This window comes from Periplaneta americana, chromosome 17, assembly GCF_040183065.1.
Source record: "Periplaneta americana isolate PAMFEO1 chromosome 17, P.americana_PAMFEO1_priV1, whole genome shotgun sequence".
In the NCBI taxonomy this organism is placed as follows: domain Eukaryota; kingdom Metazoa; phylum Arthropoda; class Insecta; order Blattodea; family Blattidae; genus Periplaneta; species Periplaneta americana.
Genome location: NC_091133.1, coordinates 8,219,426 through 8,242,112, shown reverse-complemented (window position 1 = coordinate 8,242,112; position 22,687 = coordinate 8,219,426). Strand labels below are relative to the sequence as shown.

At 39.4% G+C, this 22,687-nt stretch overlaps 1 protein-coding gene across 10 annotated transcripts in view; it reads right to left on the bottom strand.

Moving 5' to 3' along the window:
* LOC138692641 (oocyte zinc finger protein XlCOF6.1-like) overlaps window positions 1-22,687 on the bottom strand; it is a 111,233-nt gene that overhangs the window by 35,375 nt on the left and 53,171 nt on the right. For 7 of the 10 annotated variants that reach the window (XR_011330093.1, XM_069815724.1, XM_069815725.1 and 4 more), the window contains 3 exons: window positions 16,374-16,478; window positions 10,034-10,129; window positions 1,746-1,883 (listed from right to left, as the gene is read on the bottom strand). Coding sequence is in view for 9 of the 10 variants with exons in the window: in XM_069815724.1 (XP_069671825.1) it covers window positions 1,746-1,883; window positions 10,034-10,129; window positions 16,374-16,478 (339 nt within the window). In the remaining variant the exon portion in view is untranslated. The remainder of the gene's footprint in view (window positions 1-1,745; window positions 1,884-10,033; window positions 10,130-16,373; window positions 16,479-22,687) is intronic. The other 3 variants (XM_069815718.1, XM_069815723.1, XM_069815722.1) reach the window with 1 other exon arrangement.

Below are 22,687 nucleotides of genomic sequence, written 5' to 3'. Positions count from 1 at the left end.
CCCAGGAAAGACCCGGTACTCAATTTTATAGGAGGCGGCATGGTAAAAATTATCAGTGGTAGTTAAAAATTCAAAATGGGTATGATTTAGTGAACGTTCAGCATCACAGTCTCTACCAGCAAAATTGCGTGGAGAAAATTCACAGGACAGGATGAAGAAATGGACAGCATGAGTGCAAAAATCGTATCTCCGGGGCCTGTTTCATAAAAGTGCTACTTTTAGCAGCTACTTATTAGGAGTTTAAAATTAGTAGTTAGCACTGTGGAAAATTCTGTTTCATAAACTAAACTTTACACACCTAAAATTCCTACATTACCGGTACCTTTACCAGTTAACAGTGTGACCTCCTTCAAAGAGCATATGACATGCATTATATATGTGTGTCATATGCTCTTTGAATTATGAATTGAATTTATAATTATCATTACATTTTAATAACTCAAAATATCAAAAGCAAAGACAAAATAGAGTTCTGTAACACAATTTCTTTTAAAGAAAGATTCTGAGAATAAAGATTTAATACTGGCAGTCCACCAAGTACAGTAAACTTATAAACATATTCATCCACATCTTCCGGTCATTGTACAAGTTCCTTAAAGAGTGCTTCTTTATTTTATACTGTTCACCACACTTTTAATAATTATTCTGCATATACGTAATTGCTTTTGAAACTTCAACAAAATGCTGTTTTGGCGTTAGAGTTCTATTCCTTCTAGAATTAGACTTTAAATATTGTTCAATGACAATTAACAGTCAAGTCGATTTAGTAGAGGTTAAGCGAAACATTTGATCGTGTCCAGTACAAAATCATAATCTATTTTAGGTCTGATATTCTTAGATGTCTCATAAAAATACTTTGATCGTTACTAGATGAGGGATGCATTTATACAAAATTATTTTCAAAAGAAATATACTGCATTACTAATAAATATATTCTTCTACTCACTTTATCAGTCTCTATTAACTGATGAAATGGATTAATTAGGAGCATAAATTAGTAGCGTTCATATTTTATGAAACAGCAATGTTGCTGCACTGCTAAATAATACTCCTAAATATCAGTCCTACATTGCTGACTACTATTTTACACTGCTAGTTATATGAAGAAAGTTTCTAGTCTAGTAGTCTAAATTATGAGTCTTCATTACTTATAACTATGCTGGTAGTTTTATGAAAAAAGTTTCTAGTTCTAATAGTATAAATTATGAGTCTTCACTACTGCTAGTTTTATGAAACAAGTTTCTAGTTATAGTAGTCTAAATTATGAGCCTACACTATTTATAAGTAGACTGCTAGTTCTATGAAACAAGTTTCTAGTTATAGTAGTCTAAATTTTGAGCCTATACTATTTATAACTAGACTGCTAGTTTTATGAAACAAGTTTCTAGTTATAGTAGTCTAAATTATGAGCCTACACTAATTATAAGTAGACTGCTAGTTTTATGAAACAAGTTTCTAGTTATAGTAGTCTAAATTATGAGCCTACACTACTAATAAGTATACTGCTAGTTTTATGAAACAAGTTTCTAGTTATAGTAGTCTAATTTATGAGTCTGCACTACTTATAAGTAGACTGCTAATTTTATGAAACAAGTTTTCAGTTCTAGCAATCTAAATTATGAGACTATATTACTTATAGCTAGACTGGTAGTTTTATGAAACAGGCCCGTGGTCAGCTGAATATAGCAGCCAGTAAGTAACACAGTGAGATGTACCGACCAATATACTTTGTAAACTGCACTCACCTCAATTTCACTCTTCACGATGGGAAAGTCAACTAGCACAGGAGTTTCATCAAATGTTATCTCTGATTTTAGATCACAATTTTTGTCCATATATTCCCTCTTTATTTCAGTCATTTGCAGATCTAATACATTTTCTTCCTGAAACACACCAATCGTAATAATTATGTAATATATCATATGTAGTTGTTTACAAAACATCTGAGACAACTTTAGGGTAGATTGATGTGAAGATTTAATTTTCTAAACTATTCTAGGTAGATCTTTAAAATTTTGTACAGTTGTTCTCCTGCATATAAATAGTCTCTGTACAAAGTTCATCTCATTTGGTGCAGAAATGTATGAATTATTAACAATTTTGGAATTTTAAATTGTGTAAATTTAGGTTTTAAAAAATTGCTACTCCTCCCACAAATAAAAATATTTTGGCCTGAAATTTTGTCTACATACTTGTCAGACGTCAGAAACAAGACTTGCTACACAATTTTTCTTTTTATTTTACTAAAAAAATAGTTTAAAATATTTGATGCACTAAAATGTAATTACAGACAAAAAATTCAACTCGAGCATAAAGAAAAACTAATAAGCCTATTAAAAAAATAATGAGTGTTGGGTATAATCTTGATAGTAAGTTTTGTTAAGAACACATTTGAAAACGTCTACAAAAAATCATGCATATAGTACAAAATTTGTAGAAAGAGTTACGTTTTTAGCAATGCAAGATTTACAGAAAATCAAACAGGAAAAAATTGATTCAAAGTTTGGGATGATAATAATGAATAAGATCTCTGTCTTTTTGATTTTCTAGGCATTTTGAAATATACAGACCTAGTTTATTATGCAGAACTTACCCTTACATACACTATCACGCTGCGCACACCTAACATACACTAGTAAATAAAGATGACCAAGGAAAAAACTATGGAAACTTATAAAAATACTATAATAGATAACGACGCGATTTACAAATCATTATAGACTGTAGACACTATTACAACACTAACAATAAAACTGTTAGAAAATTGCAGATATTTCTTGTATCACAAACAAAAACCAAGTATGAAAAACACGCAACAAGTGGAATTTTCCTTTAGAGAAGACGAGAGCTCTATTTGTAAGTGAATATCTTTCAAAGGAAAGCAACCTTTGAAGTCACATCTGTTCGATTCTATGAAAAACTATTTCGAAAAGTCGAGGAGCTACACTGGATCTAATATAAGTAATAATGTATGAAATACAGCGTAATTTCTAAAATGATCGAAGAATATTCAGAGTGGAGGACATGCACAAAGCATACAAATGACCAGTCAGAGCACGCAGCCTTTTAAAAATGTGGCCCGGTCGTAAGACCATGAAAATTAGCAGAGGACATCTTTAGACCATAAACGATTTTTTATAGTTAAAAATAAAAAATAAATTTTTTTGACCAAAAAATGACGAAATCTCACATCAGTGTATCCTTAATATCTCTTCACACTCTTATCAAATCTTGATGTCAACAAATTCACGTAGCCACACTCCAGTATCAGTAGCGAAAAAATTTATAAGAACAGTGTCATACAGAATGATTTTATTGTTCATAAACCTGTACATTGATTTACTGAAGGTGTTGGACGGGAAGACACTATTAATACATTGTCCCCAAGTAACAGTCAGTGTGAGGAAGTTACTGCTGAATGAAGGAGGATGGAAAAGGAACTAGCAAGTAGTCCATAATGTACTGTCTTCGCGCTACGAGTTGGCGGGTGGAGTGGATAGGCGGGACGGGGGAACTTTACGCTACACTCTGACCTGAAAACGTCAGTCCACTTACCTGGCTACAGGGGAACGAAGTCAGACATAAAAGATTCTTCATCTTCATCTTCGGTGTTGCTGTCGTTATGGCTGTCATCATCACTCTCATCACTGCTGTCATCGTCACTGGTGTCCGCGTCGCCAACATTAATGATGAACTCGTCTATAACGTCCTCCATTATTGCGTCTTTCTCCCAGTAGTAGTTTTCAATATCACTCACATGTTTACAGTATCCAGTCCAGTCTTCTTTAGTTACAGATTTGAGGCCTTCTTGCACAAGTTCTTGCAGTCTTTTCAGTGACATATCACCCGTTGTGTTATGTGACCTTACATAGTTCTTAACACTACTCCAAGCTAATTCAATAGTGCTTAGGTCACACATATACGGTGGTAACCTGACGACAGTGTGATCATGATTTGCAAATATCGTATCTATTTGGTACACTTTTTGCTTAGGACGAATTTGTTCAATTAACGAAAAAAGAGTGAACTTCCTCATATTTTCTTCACATGGCACTCCATGCCTTCGCAGGTAGTCCAACATTTCTTTTTTTACCGCTGATTTGGTTGGTACCTTATCTAATTGTTTTCCATGATAGGGCGCATTGTCCATGACGATTACAGATGGAGTAGACAGATTGGGAATAACTTTTTCAATCACCCACTTTTCGAAATTGTTAGAGTTGATCTGTCCATGATAGTCGCCTGTTGCTGTCCCCGCCTTGTATACTAATTCGCATCCTTCAACAAAGCCATTAATCCCACCCAGATGGACAACAATGAGTCTGTTAGACGCATTAACGGTAGTCAAAACTCCCGTAATGTCTTTATGCCGCCAGCACTTGCGAAACGTTAAATTGGTGTCTACCCATGTCTCGTCCAGGTACAAGACTGGTTTACCCTCTTCCCTAAGCTTTCTAATTGTCTGTAGGTATCTACACCTCCAATTTACAATGTTTTCCCTTTCAATTAAAAATTTTCGTCTCGATGCACACTTCTTCCATCTGAAACCCATTTCCTTTCGTATTCGTCGTAATGTTGTCGCCTTCCATTTGAAATCAATTCTGTCTTTTAACACAGGCAAAAGTTTCTTGCAGCTTGGTACTACTTTCTTGTTCAGATAAAAATCCTCAATTATGTCCTTTATCACTCTCCGGTTAAAGTCATCTACATTTGCGTTCTGATAGTCTGGACGTTTCCGTTTTTTTCCAGGTGTCGACAAAACACTTTCTTCTTCTTTGCAGTCTTTCATTTCTTTCCTTATACGCTGTATCATTCTTATAGATACATTACAATACTTTTTTGCCCTTTCTGCAGATTTCGTAACAGGAATGCTAAGACATTGTTGTTCTTTTTCTTCATCACAGCATTTTATCACATTTGCAATAATATTTCTTTCTCCGCTATGGATTGTCAGTCCTTGTTTCCTCTTTGTCGACATATTTACAATTATTTGCAATTAATAAACCGCTATGTAAGCCTAAACTACCACTATACAATAATAAAAACTCCACTAACTGTATTATAATCAACTATATTAACACCAGAAAAAAACTATTATTAAAGACTTGTGATATATTGAAACTATTCTTGTTGAAACAAATAAAACACAACCAAACGCCACTATTATTTCACAGACCCGCAGACACTCTCAAATATACGTGCAGTAGATGTTTGTGAAACAGGAATATTGCAGTGAACAGCGGGTGCGCATGCGCGACTGTTTCCCCTCCGCCCTGTCTAAGTACTTCAGCCGCCTTCTCCTGGCGTGACAACAGTATGTATTTATTCACACTGCAATGGGTATATACCCAATGGCAGTGGTAACTAATTACACTCAATAATGACAATAATAAACTTATTAATTAAAAATACAATTAATAATAATACTAATAATTAATACTAATAATAATAATAATAATAATAATAATAATAATAATAATAACAACAAAAACAACAACAGGGAATATACTAAATTAAATGAAACGATCACTTAAAATAACATTTGAAATATTCTAATTTGCATCTTAAAACTAAGATCGAACTAAAACCCACGAGTATATGTTCATATCTGCACAAGTACCTTTCAACATTACACTCATTTCGCTGTCAACTCACTCACTGCACTGGAACTACAACACATTTCACTGATTCTATCCTGATTTCACTAACACTTCAAAAACATTTCACTGTTCAAATTCTTTGCACTGCCACTATAAACTATAAAGCTTCACTGACAGGAACACGTTTCACTTACACAGCACACTTCACTGACACGACATACTTCTTCACTGATACAACACACTTCACAGACACAACATAATTCTTCACTGATACAACACTTCAATAACAACATATCATTTACACCCTTTAACTACTGTGTATAATTACCGTCTATTAGTAAGGTCCTTAAGCCTATTTTTAAATGCATTTTTGGTTGTTGGTAAAGCCTTTAGTAAGTCTGCAGGTAAAGCATTCCAGTCCCTGATAGTACGATTGTGATTTCTAATATTAATGCGTTGTTACAAACAACTGGTCCCAAGAAATACCCGGAGTTTGGTTCATAAACTAATCTACTAAAAATAAAAATATATTCAATTAAGTGTATATCCTAAACCAGGAGCAAACTACCGGCTTGGCGACCTACAATGGGGTTACCCGACAGTAACCCCCATTCCACATTGGACGATCAATTTCATTAAAAGCAGACATGCTGAAAATTATCAGTGGGGATAAAATCATCAAAATGTTTATGATTCTGTGAACGTTCAGCATTGCAGTTTCTATGACAAAACTGGGGTGAAAAACATTCAAGACAGCTAAAGGGTGAAGAAATGTACAGCAGGAGAGCAAAAATCGTATCCCCTGGTCAACTGAATCTAGCGGCAACACTAGGCAGTAAGTACTAAACAGACACATCAATTTCACTCTTCATGACGGCAAAGTCAATTGGCACAGAAGTTTCATCACTAGTTATCTCGGTTTTTATATCATAGCTGTGGTCCATATTTTGTCTTTATTCCAGTCACTTGCATATCTAGTTAGTTAGTGGAGTTTAGAAAGAGCGCGTCAGCTACTATGGCTATTTGCGTCCCTGTCTAAAATTCTTCATAAAACAAAGACACAAATAATACAATAATCAGAGTCCTAAAGGAACTAAAAAGCGTTGCGACGGTAAAACGAGGTACACAAATGCAGTATACACAAGGTGATTTGTAAAGAATCATAAAAGTGAGCAGTTTTACGAACCTACATAGTATTCAAAACGAACCAATAAAATAATAAAACTAAGGCCACCAGAGATAAATTGTGTATCAGATTTCAAAAACAATTAACTTCATAAAATATTCGGATGTATAGGATCCGAAATGTCAACTATGTAAAATCAAATATAAAACATCAAATGTAACCTCCTGATGTAAAGGGTCCAGAGCATAAGTAAAACAGGTCAGTAAAATACTAAATCATCTTATCCACTCTCCTATTCGATAAAAATCACATAACTCCATTTGTACAATTAAAATCATTTCCATCAGCGTCACGTAGTGTCAGCCGAATTCCATATTGCCAACAGACACGGTCATATTTTCTGCAGTGCAATAAAAAATTATCCACTGTAAGTGGAACATGGCACATATCACATTCCGGCTGAGGCTCGCCACGTAGGAGATGGCCATGTGTCAGATGACAGTGGCCAATTCTCAACCAGGTGAGTAAAACCCCTCGTATTGTGACGCTCTTGTAGACGAATCCCAAACTCGGACAGTATTCTTTACACTTCGTAATTTGTTTCCCTCTTGTGCAGACCATTCTCCTTTCCATTGCCACCATATTTTATATTTCAAGTAGTTTTGAATATCCTGCACTCTCGCGCCAATATACCAGAGAGCCATTCAGTGCAACAGCCCTGGCTGCAGCATCCGCGGCCTCATTTCCTGGAATTCCTACATGACCAGGAATCCACACTACTCCAATCTCATAATCAGAGTTAAGGTGAGCATGGAACAGCACCTGAGTTCTTAACACAATCGGTTCATCACACTCAAAAGACTGCAAGGACTGAATGCCACTTAAAGAGTCGGAACAGATCAGGAATCTGCCTCGGGGTTGCCTAATTAAAAATAATAACTCTCTGTAAAAAGCATAGAGTTCAGCAGTAAAAATACTCAGTCTGTATTTAAATATATCTCCATTTGTAACGAAGGAACAACCAACATAATCATTTATCCAGGATCCGTCAGTAAAAACTAATGAATAATTTGGGTATCGTGATAAAAGTTCCCTAAATCGAAGTCTATGAACAAAAGCAGGTGTAAAATTCTCAAGGCTTCGGCTCAGACTTACATCAAACATGGGACATCGCATAATCCACTGTGGAGTGGTCGTATACTCCAGTGTGCGAACTGATGGTAGATGGATGTCGAGCTCAGAGAGCAATTCACGAAACTGCACACCTGCTGGACGAAGTCTCCATGGATTTTCACTGTATCGGCCGTAAAGAGACAGATGGTAAGAAGAGTCATTAGTATCCCATGATGGTGGATAGTGTCTAAGAGACGTAACTTCGATTTATTTGCTGAGCCTTAAATAAAATAGCCATAATCCAGCTTCGACTGGATAAGAGCATGATAAAGATGTAAAAGCACTATGCGGTCTGCACCCCAGCGAACCCCTGATAAAAGGCGTAAAATATTTAATGATTTTTTCCCCAACACCTTCTCGAATCACGTATATGCACCTCCCACGTTAATTTATAGTCAAATATAAGGCCCAAAAATCTCGCAGTGTCTGTATATTGCAACTCCACTCCATTAAGACGCAGTTCAGGATGTGGATGCAGTCCACGTTGGTTGTAAAATTGGACAAACTGCGTTTTTAGAGTGGAGAAATTTAAACTCATTGCGAACAGCCCATTCTGGTAGTACATTGGTGACCAGTTGCAACTGTCAACCAATGGATGGAAGATATCGGGAGTTGTAATATAAACAGAAGTCATCAACGTATAACAGAGAAGATACTCGGTCAACCACACAGTGGGCAATTCCATTGATAGCAATGCAGAAAAGAAGAACGCTTAATACAGACCCCTGAAGAACGTCGTTTTCTTAAACATGTTCGTTAGAAAGTATGGTGCCTACTAGAACTCGGAAATACCTTTATGCCGTATACTTCGCAATAAACATTGGTAGTCTACCATGAAGTCCCCAATCATGCAGTGTTTGCAGAATTCTGTAATGCCATGTGGTATTGTAAGCCTTTTCCAAAACAAGAAGACCACCACAAGACCCTCCTTCTTGAGGAAAGCATCCCTAATGACGGTCTGCAGCCGAAAAAGATGGTCTGCGGCAGATCTGTGCTTATGAAAACCACATTGGATAATAGATAATCGGATTCCCGATTCGAGTACACACATCAGGCATTTGCTTATCTTTTCCATAACCTTGCGTATGCAGCTGGTGAGACAAACTGGCCTATAACTGCCAGGTAAGGAACGATCCCTTCCCTGTTTCTGGACTGGGATTACAATGGCGGAATGCCAAGAAGATGGAAATATCCCTACAGTCCAGTCCAGTTCCTGTCAACAGGAAGGATTTACCACCTGGTGGGAGATGACGAATCATGCGGTTATGGATGTTGTCAGGGCCAGGGGAGGTGTCAGGGGATGTATCTAGTGCTGCCTGCAGGTCTTCCAATGTGAACGGTGTATTGTATTCTTCAGTATTATTAGATTTAAAATTTAGGTTTCGTTTTTCTGCAGCTTCTTTGAATTTCAGAAATTCCGGGCCATAATTCCTTGAGCTGCTTATTTGTGCAAAAGTGGTAGCAAATATTTCAGGAATATCTATGGGACTGGTGGTCGTTACTCACTGAAGGCCTGATATTACAGAACTACGTTTCCCATTATTCGACAGACTTTGTCCCATATGATTTTAGCTGGGACGTTATTTTTCACTGAATTAACTTAGTTTGTCTAGCACATCTTCTTAGCTTCGCACACAGTGGATGAGGTTTGACTCAAAGACGTTTAATCTGAACAAAATTTTTTTTACGTCAGATGCCACTCAAATTGGCGTAAGGCACGTCTGCAGTCTCGGATTGCATCTCTGCAGGCATCTGTCCACCAGGGGACAGAGAAGCATTTTGGCTTGCAGGAAGACCGGGGGATAGATAATTCTGCTGACTTTATAACCACTACGGAGTGCATAATTTCATGTCCGTTATCATCGAATGAAATGGACTCCGAAAATCCGACCCAGTCTGCCTTTTTAATAACCCAGTTTGGAGAGCGAGATTCCACAGGACGTAAAGCAGACAAGCGAATTCGAATGGGGTAGTAGTCACCACCATGAAGGTCGTGAATCACAGACCATTCGATATGCGTGGACAAAACTGGGCTACAAATGGAAATATCTATCATGGAGTAAGTACTGTAAGCAAAAGAAAGATGTGTTGCTTCCCCTGAATTCAGGGTAATGAGATTTAGATGGGTACAAACCTCTGCTATTTTGTTTCCTCTGTCGTCATCGGAATTTGAGCCCCATGAGTGGTGGGATGCATTGAAATCCCCCAGTACCACATTTGGAGCAGGTACCTGCGACAGAATATGTTCAATTTCATGCACTGTGAAAGGAGTATCTGGTGGCATATATATACTGACTATTGAAAACTGAATGCTAGGAAGAGTTATTGTTAAGTTTATGCATTGATGAGAAATGGTAATATTGATGACAGGGGAATAGATACTTTGACGGAGTAGGAGGGCACAACCTACGTTAGCACGAATACTAGCAATGTGATTGTACCGGTGAACGTAGTATCCCGAGATACTCAGGGAGCTTTCGGGCCACTGGTGTGTCTCCTGAAATCATAAAATAGCAGGGTTATTCCACTGTACAATATCAGTCATCCCAAGGAGCTGAATCATGTCGATGACTTCACAGTGGACATTTTCTATGATTTGATGCCTTTGACTGCGACTGCTTAGCCCTCGACCATGGGGACTCACTCGCAGATCGTCGCACACCTGAATGTGATCTTGATCGAGCACGGGATCGAGAGCGTGATATCGAGCCGTCACCTGAACAAGGACGACGCGGCGATCAACCAGGCTTTGAATCTTTGCCTGTCGTCACGATAATGATCTTTTTAGGAATGCAAGACCTGATATCAAAGCCACACCTGTCGTCTGACTCAGCAGTCTGAGTGGCAACGTCCACATACGTCTGGATAGAGATCTCATTTTGCTTCCCAGGTATATTTGCAAGAGGTGGCGTTTGTGTGAAAGCGTCAATTGCCTCTGTTGCTTTTTTCAATACTGAGGATAGGACTTTTCCGTCGTATTTTTCTGTTGATCCAAGATAGACTTACGCGCCTCCAAAAACGTAATACTTTCTCGGACTCGGAGCTCTTGAATATCCTTCTCTACAACATACTTCGGGCAATTTTTTTAATCAGCAGCACGGTCCCCAGAACAATTCACATAGTGTTCGGCGCCACCACCTGGGGAATCCCCACAGTCAGCACCACCGCACTTTGCACATATTATGTTGTTAGTGCAACGTTTTTGCGTATGTCCAACCCGTTGGCACCTAAAGCACCGCATTCGGTTTGGCCCATACCCGACAAGGACGTATTCTGGTAGGACAGGCTTTTCGAAGGTCAAAAAGACAGTCCTCAGGGGAACAGTCCGTCTGTCCATTCCGCTTACGTAATAAACGGTAAGCCTTGGACACAGTCTGCTCCGCCATTTCTAGTTGGGTCTCTTCATCAGACATATCGTCCAGAGAATCCGTATGCACTACTCCCAGCGTGATGTTCAGCGAGTGCCGTTCGACTTTAATTGGGTAAGACCGTAGCAACTTCGCTTTCAACAGTGTCTCACTCTGTTCTAGAGATATATAGTCTTGATGAGGAGACTACCGTTGCGTAGTCGAGTTACATTTTTGTCTGTCGAGTGTGCGTCTCACATAGAATGGACTGATGTTCATTTTAGTCTTTTCTGTTCCAATGTGATACTAATAAACTTTGGAGGCGGCACTTTAACTGTTACTTTCTCAGGGTCCAAGTCCATTGCAATGTTCGTCATACTACCACCAGTCGTGTCTCTTCCTATCTTTTGTTTTTGTGATTTTTTTCTGAGGGAGGCGGAGAAAAGCGCGAGGACATTTTGAACTGGCCCCCCTCTACGGAACCGTCGGCGTCAGCCTGCCACCGGGGGGGGGGGGGCGAAAGAAAAAACACCTAAAAAAATTCTTCACGTTCTGTGCCGGCTATGAGGACCCCTCCCTCCCCACAGCCCGATCCCAAGTAACCCTGTTCACGCAAGTTACCTTTCAAACTGGGCATTACACACCTAATGGCAAGTCTTACACCAGAGGCGTGTCGCAGTTTTATGCCCCTACCATAGGAATAGCCGCCCATAGCTCCCCACTCTACGCTGAACACAACCACCAGACTACCTGGCTAATTCTGACCTCACCCACCAAAGCCAGAGTAATCTGAGACCACACGCAGCTTCAGGGAACTTGTGGTTGTTTACACTGCGACATCCATAAGTCAGCAGTAACACGTCAGAGCGATATATCTGCCCCTGCGTGCTGAGTCGGTCGCTGGAGCATCTAAATCACCATGGGCCCCCATTGGGTCTCTACGTGAATGTACGTGACCTCTGGTCCGGGCTCGGCACCTGAACTTGCATATAGGGCAGTATGAAGGGTGCACTATAGCTTCGTTGCTGGGTGCCCTGTCGGGCCACAAAATTCGGAAGTCGCGCTCGAAACCGTGGGACAGGACCATGGAGATAGGAAAGATCTCCGCTGGTTTGACGGGCGTTATAAGCCTAAGAACCTTAACCTATTGTCTTCACGCTACGAGTTGGCGTGGGGAGTAGATAGGCAGGACGGGGGAACTTTACGCTACACTCTGACCTGAAAACTTCAGTCCACTTACTTGGTTACAAGGGAACGGAGTCAGACATAAAAGATTCCACATCTTCGGTGTTGTCACTATGACTATCATTATCACATTTTTCAAAACTGCTGGAGTATGATCTGTCCATAATAATCGTCTGTTTATGTTCTAGCCATGTATATTAATTCGAATCTCTCAACAAAGCCTTCAGCCCCACCGCCCCCATCCTCATGGACAACAATGACTGTTCTGGACACATTTATGGTAGTCAAAACTCCCGTAACATTTTTATCGTGCCAGCACTTGGGAAACGTTAAACTGGTAGGCCTATCTATCCGCATCTCGTCCAGATACAAAATCGGTTTTTCCACTTTCCTAAGCTTTCTTATTTGCTGTAGATATCTTCACGTATTCTAATTTACAGTGTTTTTTTTTTTGCACACTTCTTCCATCTGAAATCCTCTTTCTTCAGTATTCGTCTTAATGCTGTCTTTCATTTCAAATCAATTTTCTCTTGTGAAAGGGTAGAAGTTTGTTGGAGCTTGATACTATTTCTTTTTTTACTTGTTATTTAACGACACTGTGATAACTATTAGCTTCTTCAGTGTCGATTGAATTGATGATGGCGAGATGGTATTTGGCGAAATGCAACCAAGGATTCGCCATAGATTACCTTCCGCTTGGGAAAACCTCGGAAAAAACCCAACCAGGGAGTCAGCGCAAGCGGGAATCGAACTCACTCCCGAGCGCAACTGCAGATCAGCAGACAAACGCGCTATCTCTTGAAATACGCCGGTGGCCTTCTTTCTTTTTCAAATAAAAATTATCAATTATATCTTTTTTTTTCAATCTTCCGTCGAAGTCCTTTACATTTGCGTTTCGGTAGTCTGGACGTTTCCGTTTTCTTTTTTTCTCCCTCAGGTGTCGACAACTCACTTTCTTCTGTGCAGTCTTTCATTTCATTCCTTATACGCAGTATTGTTCTTGTGGATAGATTAGAGTACTTTTCCACCTTTGCTGTAGGTTTCGTAAGAGGAATGCAAAGGCACAGTTGTTCTTTTTCTTCACCACAGAATTATTTTGCACTTCTAATAATATTCCTTTCTTCGCTATAGATTGTCAATCCTTGTTTCCTCTTTGTCGACATATTTACAATAAACAAAAAAGTGCTATAAACCTAAATAACAGTATACAATAACATAAATTCTATTAACTATATTATTATCAACACTCTTAACACGAAAAGCAAAGGATAACTAAAGCAATATAAAGATTTGCGGTGTACTGAAAACAATCGTCCTGTTGAAACTAATAAAACACTACAATAAAAACCCCACTATTATTTTCACAAAGTCGCAAAGACTCATAGACACGTGCAGTAGATGTTTGTGAAACAGGAATATTGCAGTGAAGAGCGCGGTGCGCATGCGCAACTGTTTCCCCTCCGCCCCGTCTAAGTACTTCAGGGGTCTTCTCCTGGCATGACAACAGTAATATTGAATATAGCTAGAAGGGGAAGAAATATGAAACCTAATCAGGCATTCTCAGCAAATCCTGTCCTGTAGACAGACGTGGCAAGTCTATACAGTGGGGATGGAAAGGTGAAAAAGGCTGTGATGATGTGGTGGGCATTCCGCATGCAATTGTAGCTGGTGGTGAGAAATAGTGAAAAAAAAGACGAGGGAACGAAAGAGGCTGAATGGTGATATGATAAATGTGCAGAAAGCAATGCACGAGAGCTACCATTGCACCCCCGGTCACCAACTTGAAGGAACCCTCCTTGGCCGGTTGCAGATCTAATACAGTTCCTTACTGCAATACATAAATCATAATAATTATTAAATATATCATGCAGTTCTTGACGAAAAACCAGGGACTATTTTTAATATCTATCCACTCTATTATTAAATCCTGATGTCAATGAACGCGCGTGTACACTCTTCAGAGTCAGTAGTGACATAATTTGTACGAAAAACCTCGTAACGCAGCATATAAAGAAATAGCTCATTAATATGATATTGTTTTGTTCAAGTACATGCTTTCTATTTCCACATACAAATATATTTCATTTCTGAATGACTGTTATGTTACTACAGAAAATGTATGCTGGGAAATGTGAAACATGTTTTAAAATGAGCTATTACCTTACATGTTTCATTTAAAAGTAATAAGTAACAGAAAAGAGTAGAGTTGTTATCTTCAATATTGATACGACCAGCAATTATGTACGACCTCTGACATCGCTCACTACATTACTACAGCAAGATAAGTTCCAATGGAGGCTATTTAATCTGTAACTCAAAGCTGTGACCCAGGTAAGAAATAAATTAATGAATGCCATGTTTTAAACAGCAACACATCCTTGCTAATGAAACTAGTAGCAAGCCATCATAAATAACCTACTCTTCGAGTTTAAGAACGAAATTTGTCAGGTGCAAAAGCCGATAAGTCTTCATTGGGGTAGAAATTTTCTCATGAAACTTTAACCACAATCCACCAGCATTCTGATGAGTTTGAGCACCTACAACAGGTAGCAAAGTCTGGTTCTGCGGACTAGTTATAGTGGCAGGGGAGAACATCAAGATAACCTTAAGATACCCCTGTACAGGCTGGACGATAGTGTACCATCACTGAGGTATGCAGACGTGAGACCAGCAGTCGACTGATTGGCCTTCTCATTGTGTGGGCCAGACGTCTCAATAGGGCCTCCTCGGAGCACTTCCTCCTCAATTTTTTTATGTAAAAGTGGAACAAGATGCGGGAGCAGTTCATGTCTCTCCTGATGACGTCATTGACCACGAAGTTTGAATAGACATCTGCAACCGCTACGATGTTGTGTCCATCTCCGAGGAAAGAATGTCCTTATTGCCGCAAATGTATGAAGAAATAAAAGCTTTTATAGGAAAAGTGAAATTGTGGGAGTCGCAAGTTTCAGTGGGTAACTGTTACCACTTTATTAATCTAAAATTGTTATCTAATTTGAATCAAGACCAGTGTAACAAATATAATGAAGTACTAAAGGACTTGAGAAAAGAATTTGAGACCAGATTTAAGATTGTTTGTGAATTTCTAAGATGTTTTGGTTAGTTTTAATTATTGAAAACATCAGGAATTATATTATTTAACTATTATTGTAATTAATATATTAACATTGAACTATCATAAAAATACGTACTTTAACAACCAACAAGTTTAATTGTAATTTTATTATTATTTAATTGAATTTTATTTCATTAAATATAGTGTAAACTTAAAAAAAAGAGAGATATCAAAAACCATTTGGTGTAGTAGAAATGAAGTATTGTTGTTGTTTAGTCAACTGTCCGAACACAGGTCTGAACCTCACAAGTGATACCAACAAGGCACCACGTAAAGACAACAAGGCTCCACGTAAAGACAACAAGGCCAGGAGATAATGGGGTAAGATGGCCAGTTCCTTGTGCTTAAATAATTACGTAACATGTATGGTTCTTCATGCTTCAGACATCTTATCTTTACTCATTGTTATATCATTAGAAAATAAATGTATTATTATTATTATTATTATTATTATTATTATTGCAAACTACTCAAGAAATTTTATTTCTTCCGAAAATAACCGTTTATTGTGACAGTACAACTCTAAAAGTGCAGTTTTGTAGCATTTCTTCCGCAACAGTTACAACTTAGCTCGCTCATACTTGTAACATGAATCAACAGTCGGCTATCTTCGGGTATTGTGCTTATCTCTTCAGCTGACTACGCTATCTACATTTGCTCTCTGTAACAACTTTCATGCGTTGGCCTCGAGACGCCTAGTGTGGGCTGTTGCGCTCAGAGTCATACTAGGATGTTTTCTCCACCACATGCTAAACCATGTTGTTCTTAATGACGTATTTAGAAAATTAATAGTAATAAGTAATCAGATCACTCTCAATATAGCCTACCTCAGATAAAGGTTTCTGCTCTTCTATATCTGTGCTAGGGCTATTACTTCTTTCTAATGCCAGAGGGTCAACCTCACGTTCCAGCTTGATAACGTCCATCACAACCTAAAAAGAAATAAAAACAAACCATAATAAGAAACTCAAATTGACAAGCACTATTTAAGCTATTTTGATATACTGTGCCGTTTATATTTCGGCACTTCTTTCTTTTCTTTTCTTTTCTTTTCTATTTCTTTTAGTTTTTTTTCTATCCTCATATTTTCTCTGTTAGTTTTAATTATTCTAACTTTTCATAGATGGCTTGTAGTTTTTTCTTTCTGATCTAGTTCTTCTTACTTCTCGTAGATGGCCTTTCTCTCTATTTTCTTTTTTTTATGCTCTGTTTCTGTTCCTATAAACTATGTTAAGTTTATACCGAGGGAGCATAAATTTTTTGAGCCGGGGAGAATTAATCATTTTGTAATAACACTTGCTGATTGGTCAAGACAGTGGTGTGATTTAGATTTGGTCTGTGAAGCAAGTTTCACCTCGAAAAGGAGAGGAGTCTAATGGTTGGGCTCGTGGAGGTCGGACGCGTAGCAGAGTGCGAGCTGTTGCGAGGGCAGGGACCGGGTTCGATAGTTCTGCCTGGGGCAGAATAGTAATCGGTGTGCGGGAACCTACAAGTGAATTGTAGAAGATATTCTGGTGGAGTTTAGCGGCGAGTTTTGGGATGTACTTATTAGTTTGAGCTGCTACCATTTTCCAGATGGATTTGTGTTCAGTCTACTCTGGTGAAATTCTGGTCGGTATTTGTATTTTTGGTGGATCGTTACTCGAGTTGTGAAATACCTAAAAGCCTGCCTCTAGAATTCATCAGTTCAGTGAGTTGGTTTCGATTTATGTTTAATCAAGTTTTTGCAGTAGAACGGATTTAAACAGTATGGAATCCACGACGAAGGCGCACATTGTTGGGTGACGTTTGAGGGGTGAATAAACTGTATAGAATGGTTACGTGTTACGAATTTATGTTGCATGCTGTAATAAATAGTTGTGTTTTACAGTGAATGTGTGTTATCACTTGACTACCTCGACACCCAGATTACCATTCTGATCATAACGGTTCATGGCAGGGTTTTTCTGTACATTATTAAAAAGAAGAAGGCCAGAGGACGTGTCAGTTGTAGCGAGAGCGTGGTTATGATCAGTGCTTGGAATCTCAAAGCCGAGGTATACGGGTTTGTGTTGGTTTGTTGTGTTTTTTTTATGTTTGAAGATGGATGCTGGGATGTTGGACTGGCGCGCCCTCTGTAAAGATGAGTTGCTATATGAACTGAGAGCACGTGGCGCGGAGGTTGACTCGAACGCGGATGTCACTACTCTACTAGCCAAAGCTAAGGAACCGGGGTTAGTTTCCCAGCAGACTCCGCGGAAATACCCACAGTACTGTATCGCTAGTAAACTTTTCAAATGTGTAAAAATTGTGGAGTCATTTTCGGAAATTCTGGAGGATTTGAGGGTCGATTTTCAGAAGGATCTTTTTAGAAGAATATGGAACAGGGTGATTCATTGGGAATTACGTCTGAAAGATATACTCGAGGTTAAGTTGGAAGTTGTAGATAGGGAAAAGTTCGAGAAGGAAATACAGAGATTGGGGGCAGTGAAAATGGAACTTACGAATCTGGAAAAGAGTAGGAGCCAGGAGAGTACGGTCACGGGGCAGCACACTGCGAGAGAGCAGAAACAGGTTTCAGGGGTGGCCAATGAAGTTTCTGCCACTGAGAAAGGTTGCGATCTTAACAGGAAGAAGGACTACATTAACTTGATGTTCGCTAACATGCCTAATCTGTTTGAATCCGTTCTGAAGAAAGGGATGGTTTTATCAGTTAGTAGTATACAGGCAGTCATGCATTTTCTAAGGGTGTTAGTGCAGCTTAAAGGCATATGTAGAGCTTTTCATTTGGATGAGGCCTCGTTATTACATTTGATTTTTCCATTTGCCAACGGAATGTTGACTAATAGAATTTTAGCGGCCATTGAAGATGAAAAGACATTACTTGATTTTCATAAGGGTGTATTAAATGAGTTCATACCTGACAAAACTCGTCATCTTCTGTTCGGGGAGTATTTCTACTGTAAACAAAGTGACAGTGAGACCCTACTTGAATACGTGGAAGTGTTAAAAGTCATTGAAAAGGTTTTTGTAGCGGGGTTGACTGAAAGACAGATAGTGGACGCTGCGTTGTCAGGGGCGCGCGACCCCGAGGTTCGGGCACAGTACTTAAGCGCCGACCGCCCGCAGAATTTCTTTCTGCTAGACGCATTATGTGTGCGGAGTCAAGCCATACTGGATAGTGGTGTCTTGGCAGGAAGCAACCTGACTAGATCTGTCGTTTCGAAACAAGATAATAGGTGTTATAATTGCAACAAAGCGGGGCATTATGCCCGTGAATGTAGGCAGCAAGGGAGAGCTATGCAAGACAACAGAGAGAATGAAGTTTTGGGCTCTTCGCCACAAGGATTAAGATCGGGTCCCAAGTACCCTAAAGAAGTTAAGCAAAGTAATTATTCTCTTTCTATGTTATCCAGGGGTATACGTGCCTCTCCTCACGGTCAGTGTCCGGTTACCATTGTTCAGTTAGGCAAGGAGCTGGTTGAGGTATTATTGGATACGGGTAGCGTGATCTCCTTAGTTAGTGCGGAATTAGCGCGAGAGAAAGGATGGTACATCACTCCTGGTACTGTGAAGCTGTTTTCGGCCATTTCTCAATCGTTCTCTGTATCTGGGAGCATCAGTTTAAGAGTTCAGATTGGCGAGTTTGTATGGAAGTTTAATTTCGGTGTGGTTGAAGATTTAGTTTGTCCTGCCATTCTAGGCACTGACTTCATGGCGAAGATGGGTTTGATGGTTGATATGTCTCTTAACGAATTTTTCTTTAAGTTCCGTCCTCACCACAAGTTTACTTTTGGGAACCAGTTGGAGGTGACAGAACTGCTCCCCATTGCAGCATCTGCGGATCCGTTCTTTCAGATGAACGAAGAGGATAGTCAGGGGATCGATCTAAGTAATTTAAGTGCGAATCAGGCGAGCCGGGTATGTCGGTTGGTTGAGGAGTATCCGGAGGTACTCAATAAACATTGCCGGGTCGAACACGTTAGGGGCACGCAGAACGTCGTGGCTGATACTTCATCACGCATGTTTGATGAAACGGATAGTGCCCCCGTTCTGGTACAGGTTTCCACTCCGATTGCCCTTCCGGTGTTAAGTGAAGTACCCCTCTTGTTCACGGGAGTTAGAGAGGCTCAGTGCCGAGATCCTGAACTTCGCTGCATCCGCGATAGTATCCAGCAAGGCCTGGATAGGGCTTTGTATTGTTTGAGAGAAGATATTCTTTGTTACCTCACCAAATACGATCAGAAGGTAAAAGTTGTGGTACCTAGTGAACTCGTTCCCGCGGTGTTAAAGTATTACCATGACTCGCCACCAGGGGGGCATTTAGGTATTTATAAAACCCTGGGGAAAGTCAAGGAACGGTTTACCTGGAAGGGTATGACTCGTGAGGTTTCGTCGTATGTGAGAAAGTGCAACATTTGCGGTTCGAGTAAATCAGCCTTGAGGGCTAAATATGGTGTGTAGTGTTACACCCGTGTGGTCGCCAGGTTAAGAATAGCACCACTGCAGCCCATGCATGAAGTAGGAGTCTTCTAAAATGGGCACCTTTTCTCCCTAAGGGAACCATAGAGGGGGAAAAGGTTAGTTTGGGTTAGGTTAAGTTGTGTGGGTTTGGTCTGCTCAGTTTGGCCGTCCCAAGGTCTTTATTGTGAAGGACAGCCAAACGACACTGCAGACGGTATTTGGTGATCAGATCAGAACTGAGTCGGGTTCTGACAACTCTGTTATTACAGAGCTGTATGACTAAATGTCTCATTTGAGCATTTAGTGAGCTAAAGGTGGTTTTCATAGTAAGGTACATTGCACCAAACGGTGGTACTTACTAAAACTACCCAGTAAAAGTTTGTACTGGATTGTATTATGAGTGGGTGATGCGATGAGTACTGTGTGCTAAACTGTTGTATCACGAAGGAGTGTGCTAATTTTCATATTCATGTATGGACTATGAAAACGGATGTAGTTTGGCGTATCATCAAGAGGAAGTGACAATATGGCTGAAAAGACTATCATACCAGAAATGGTCATATGTGAAGCAAGTTACAGATATTATCTAAAAGTTTGTATTTTTTAAGGGATTTCTTTTTTTTTTCAGTTAATCTTATTCAATTCAACATTGTTGTATTATTATGTATTTATATGTTTTTGAGTTGTGTATTACCATGTGTGTGTTTTTAGTTCTAGGTTGGCTTTTACGTATCATCAAAGCTCAGACTAATTATTTTGGGGTCGTTTATTCGCGAAATTTATCTTTCCGGTTTCCTCTTCCCACTTCATTTGTCTTATCTTCCTCTCTTTCGTATACCTTTCTTTTCTGTAGCTTACTTCCTTTCTAATTTCCTTTCTCTACTCGGGGTTTCTCCTCTTCTTTTCTTTCACTTTAAGATGTTGCTGTTTAGTTTTGGCATTGTTGCATCGATCACGTTTGTAGTGGATTTTTTTTTACTGAGTGCGCGAAGGGTGAAAGCGTGCTGTGACTATACCCAGAGGTCAGTGGATCGAAGGAATTGGTTGATTGGGGTGACTGCGACGGACTGTGGTCATTCCGAAGGGCTAAGTGGGTCGCGGGGGAGCATGGTGAGGATACCGTCTCTACCCGTGGACACTTGGTTACAAGACGATTTACATGTTCGGCCGTCTGGATCATTGCAGCAGTGGCGTCAGTGCTGGCTGTGCACTTGGAAGATACTGTACCTAGCAGCTTGTTATGGGACATAGCTGAGGATGAGTTTCCTTTTTGCTAGCCAACTAATCCTCGCAGCGTCTTCGGACCTGGTGTTGGCGCTGTTCAGGAACTGCGCCAGTTTCAGGGGGGGAGTCTGTGCCGTTTATATTTCGGCACATCTTTCTTTTCTTTTCTATTTCTTTTAGTTTTTTCTATCCTCATATTTTCTCTGTTAGTTTTAATTATTCTAACTTTTCATAGATGGCTTGTAGTTTTTTCTTTCTGATCTAGTTCTTCTTACTTCTCGTAGATGGCCTTTCTCTCTATTTTCTTTTTTTTATGCTCTGTTTCTGTTCCTATAAACTATGTTAAGTTTATACCGAGGGAGCATAAATTTTTTGAGCCAGGGAGAATTAATCATTTTGTAATAACGCTTGCTGATTGGTCAAGACAGTGGTGTGATTTAGATTTGGTCTGTGAAGCGAGTTTCACCTCGAAAAGTAGAGGAGTCTAATGGTTGGGCTCGTGGAGGTCGGACGCGTAGCAGAGTGCGAGCTGTTGCGTGGGCAGGGACCGGGTTCGATAGTTCTGCCTGGGGCAGAATAGTAATCGGTGTGCGGGAACCTACAAGTGAATTGTAGAAGATATTCTGGTGGAGTTTAGTGGCGAGTTTTGGGATGTACTTTTTAGTTTGAGCTGCTACCATTTTCCAGACGGATTTGTATTCAGTCTACTCTGGTGAAATTCTGGTCGGTATTTGTATTTTTGGTGGATCGTTACTCGAGTTGTGAAATACCTAAAAGCCTGCCTCTAGAATTCATCAGTTCAGTGAGTTGGTTTCGATTTATGTTTAATCAAGTTTTTGCAGTAGAACGGATTTAAACAGTATGGAATCCACGACGAAGGCGCACATTGTTGGGTGACGTTTGAGGGGTGAATAAACTGTATAGAACGGTTACGTGTTACGAATTTATGTTGCATGCCGTAATAAATAGTTGTGTTTTACAGTGAATGTGTGTTATCACTTGACTACCTCGACACCCAGATTACCATCCTGATCATAACGGTTCATGGCAGGGTTTTTCTGTACATTATTAAAAAGAAGAAGGCCAGAGGACGTGTCAATACTTACTGGCATGTGAAAAAAAATCCGTATCTCTGTAGTACAAACACAAACGACTACAGAAAAGCATGCCCATTCTATGGATATTATAGAATTTAGCTTTAAAAAAAAAAGACATTCAATTGAAGACTGTAGCTGTCAGAAAGATATTAATTGCCGACATATTATGTTATACTTGCAAGTCGACGATAATGCAGAACAATAGCACAGTACAAAAGTATTATATATAAATGACTTTCTATTGTCTAAGTTTTATGTACGAATGCAAAGAATGAAATAAATTTCACCAATATGAGCACATGTAAACCAGAAAGAATAGATGGATTGAAATGCAGGCGTAAAGCATGTGAATAACAACAGTTCTATCTTGTTTGAGC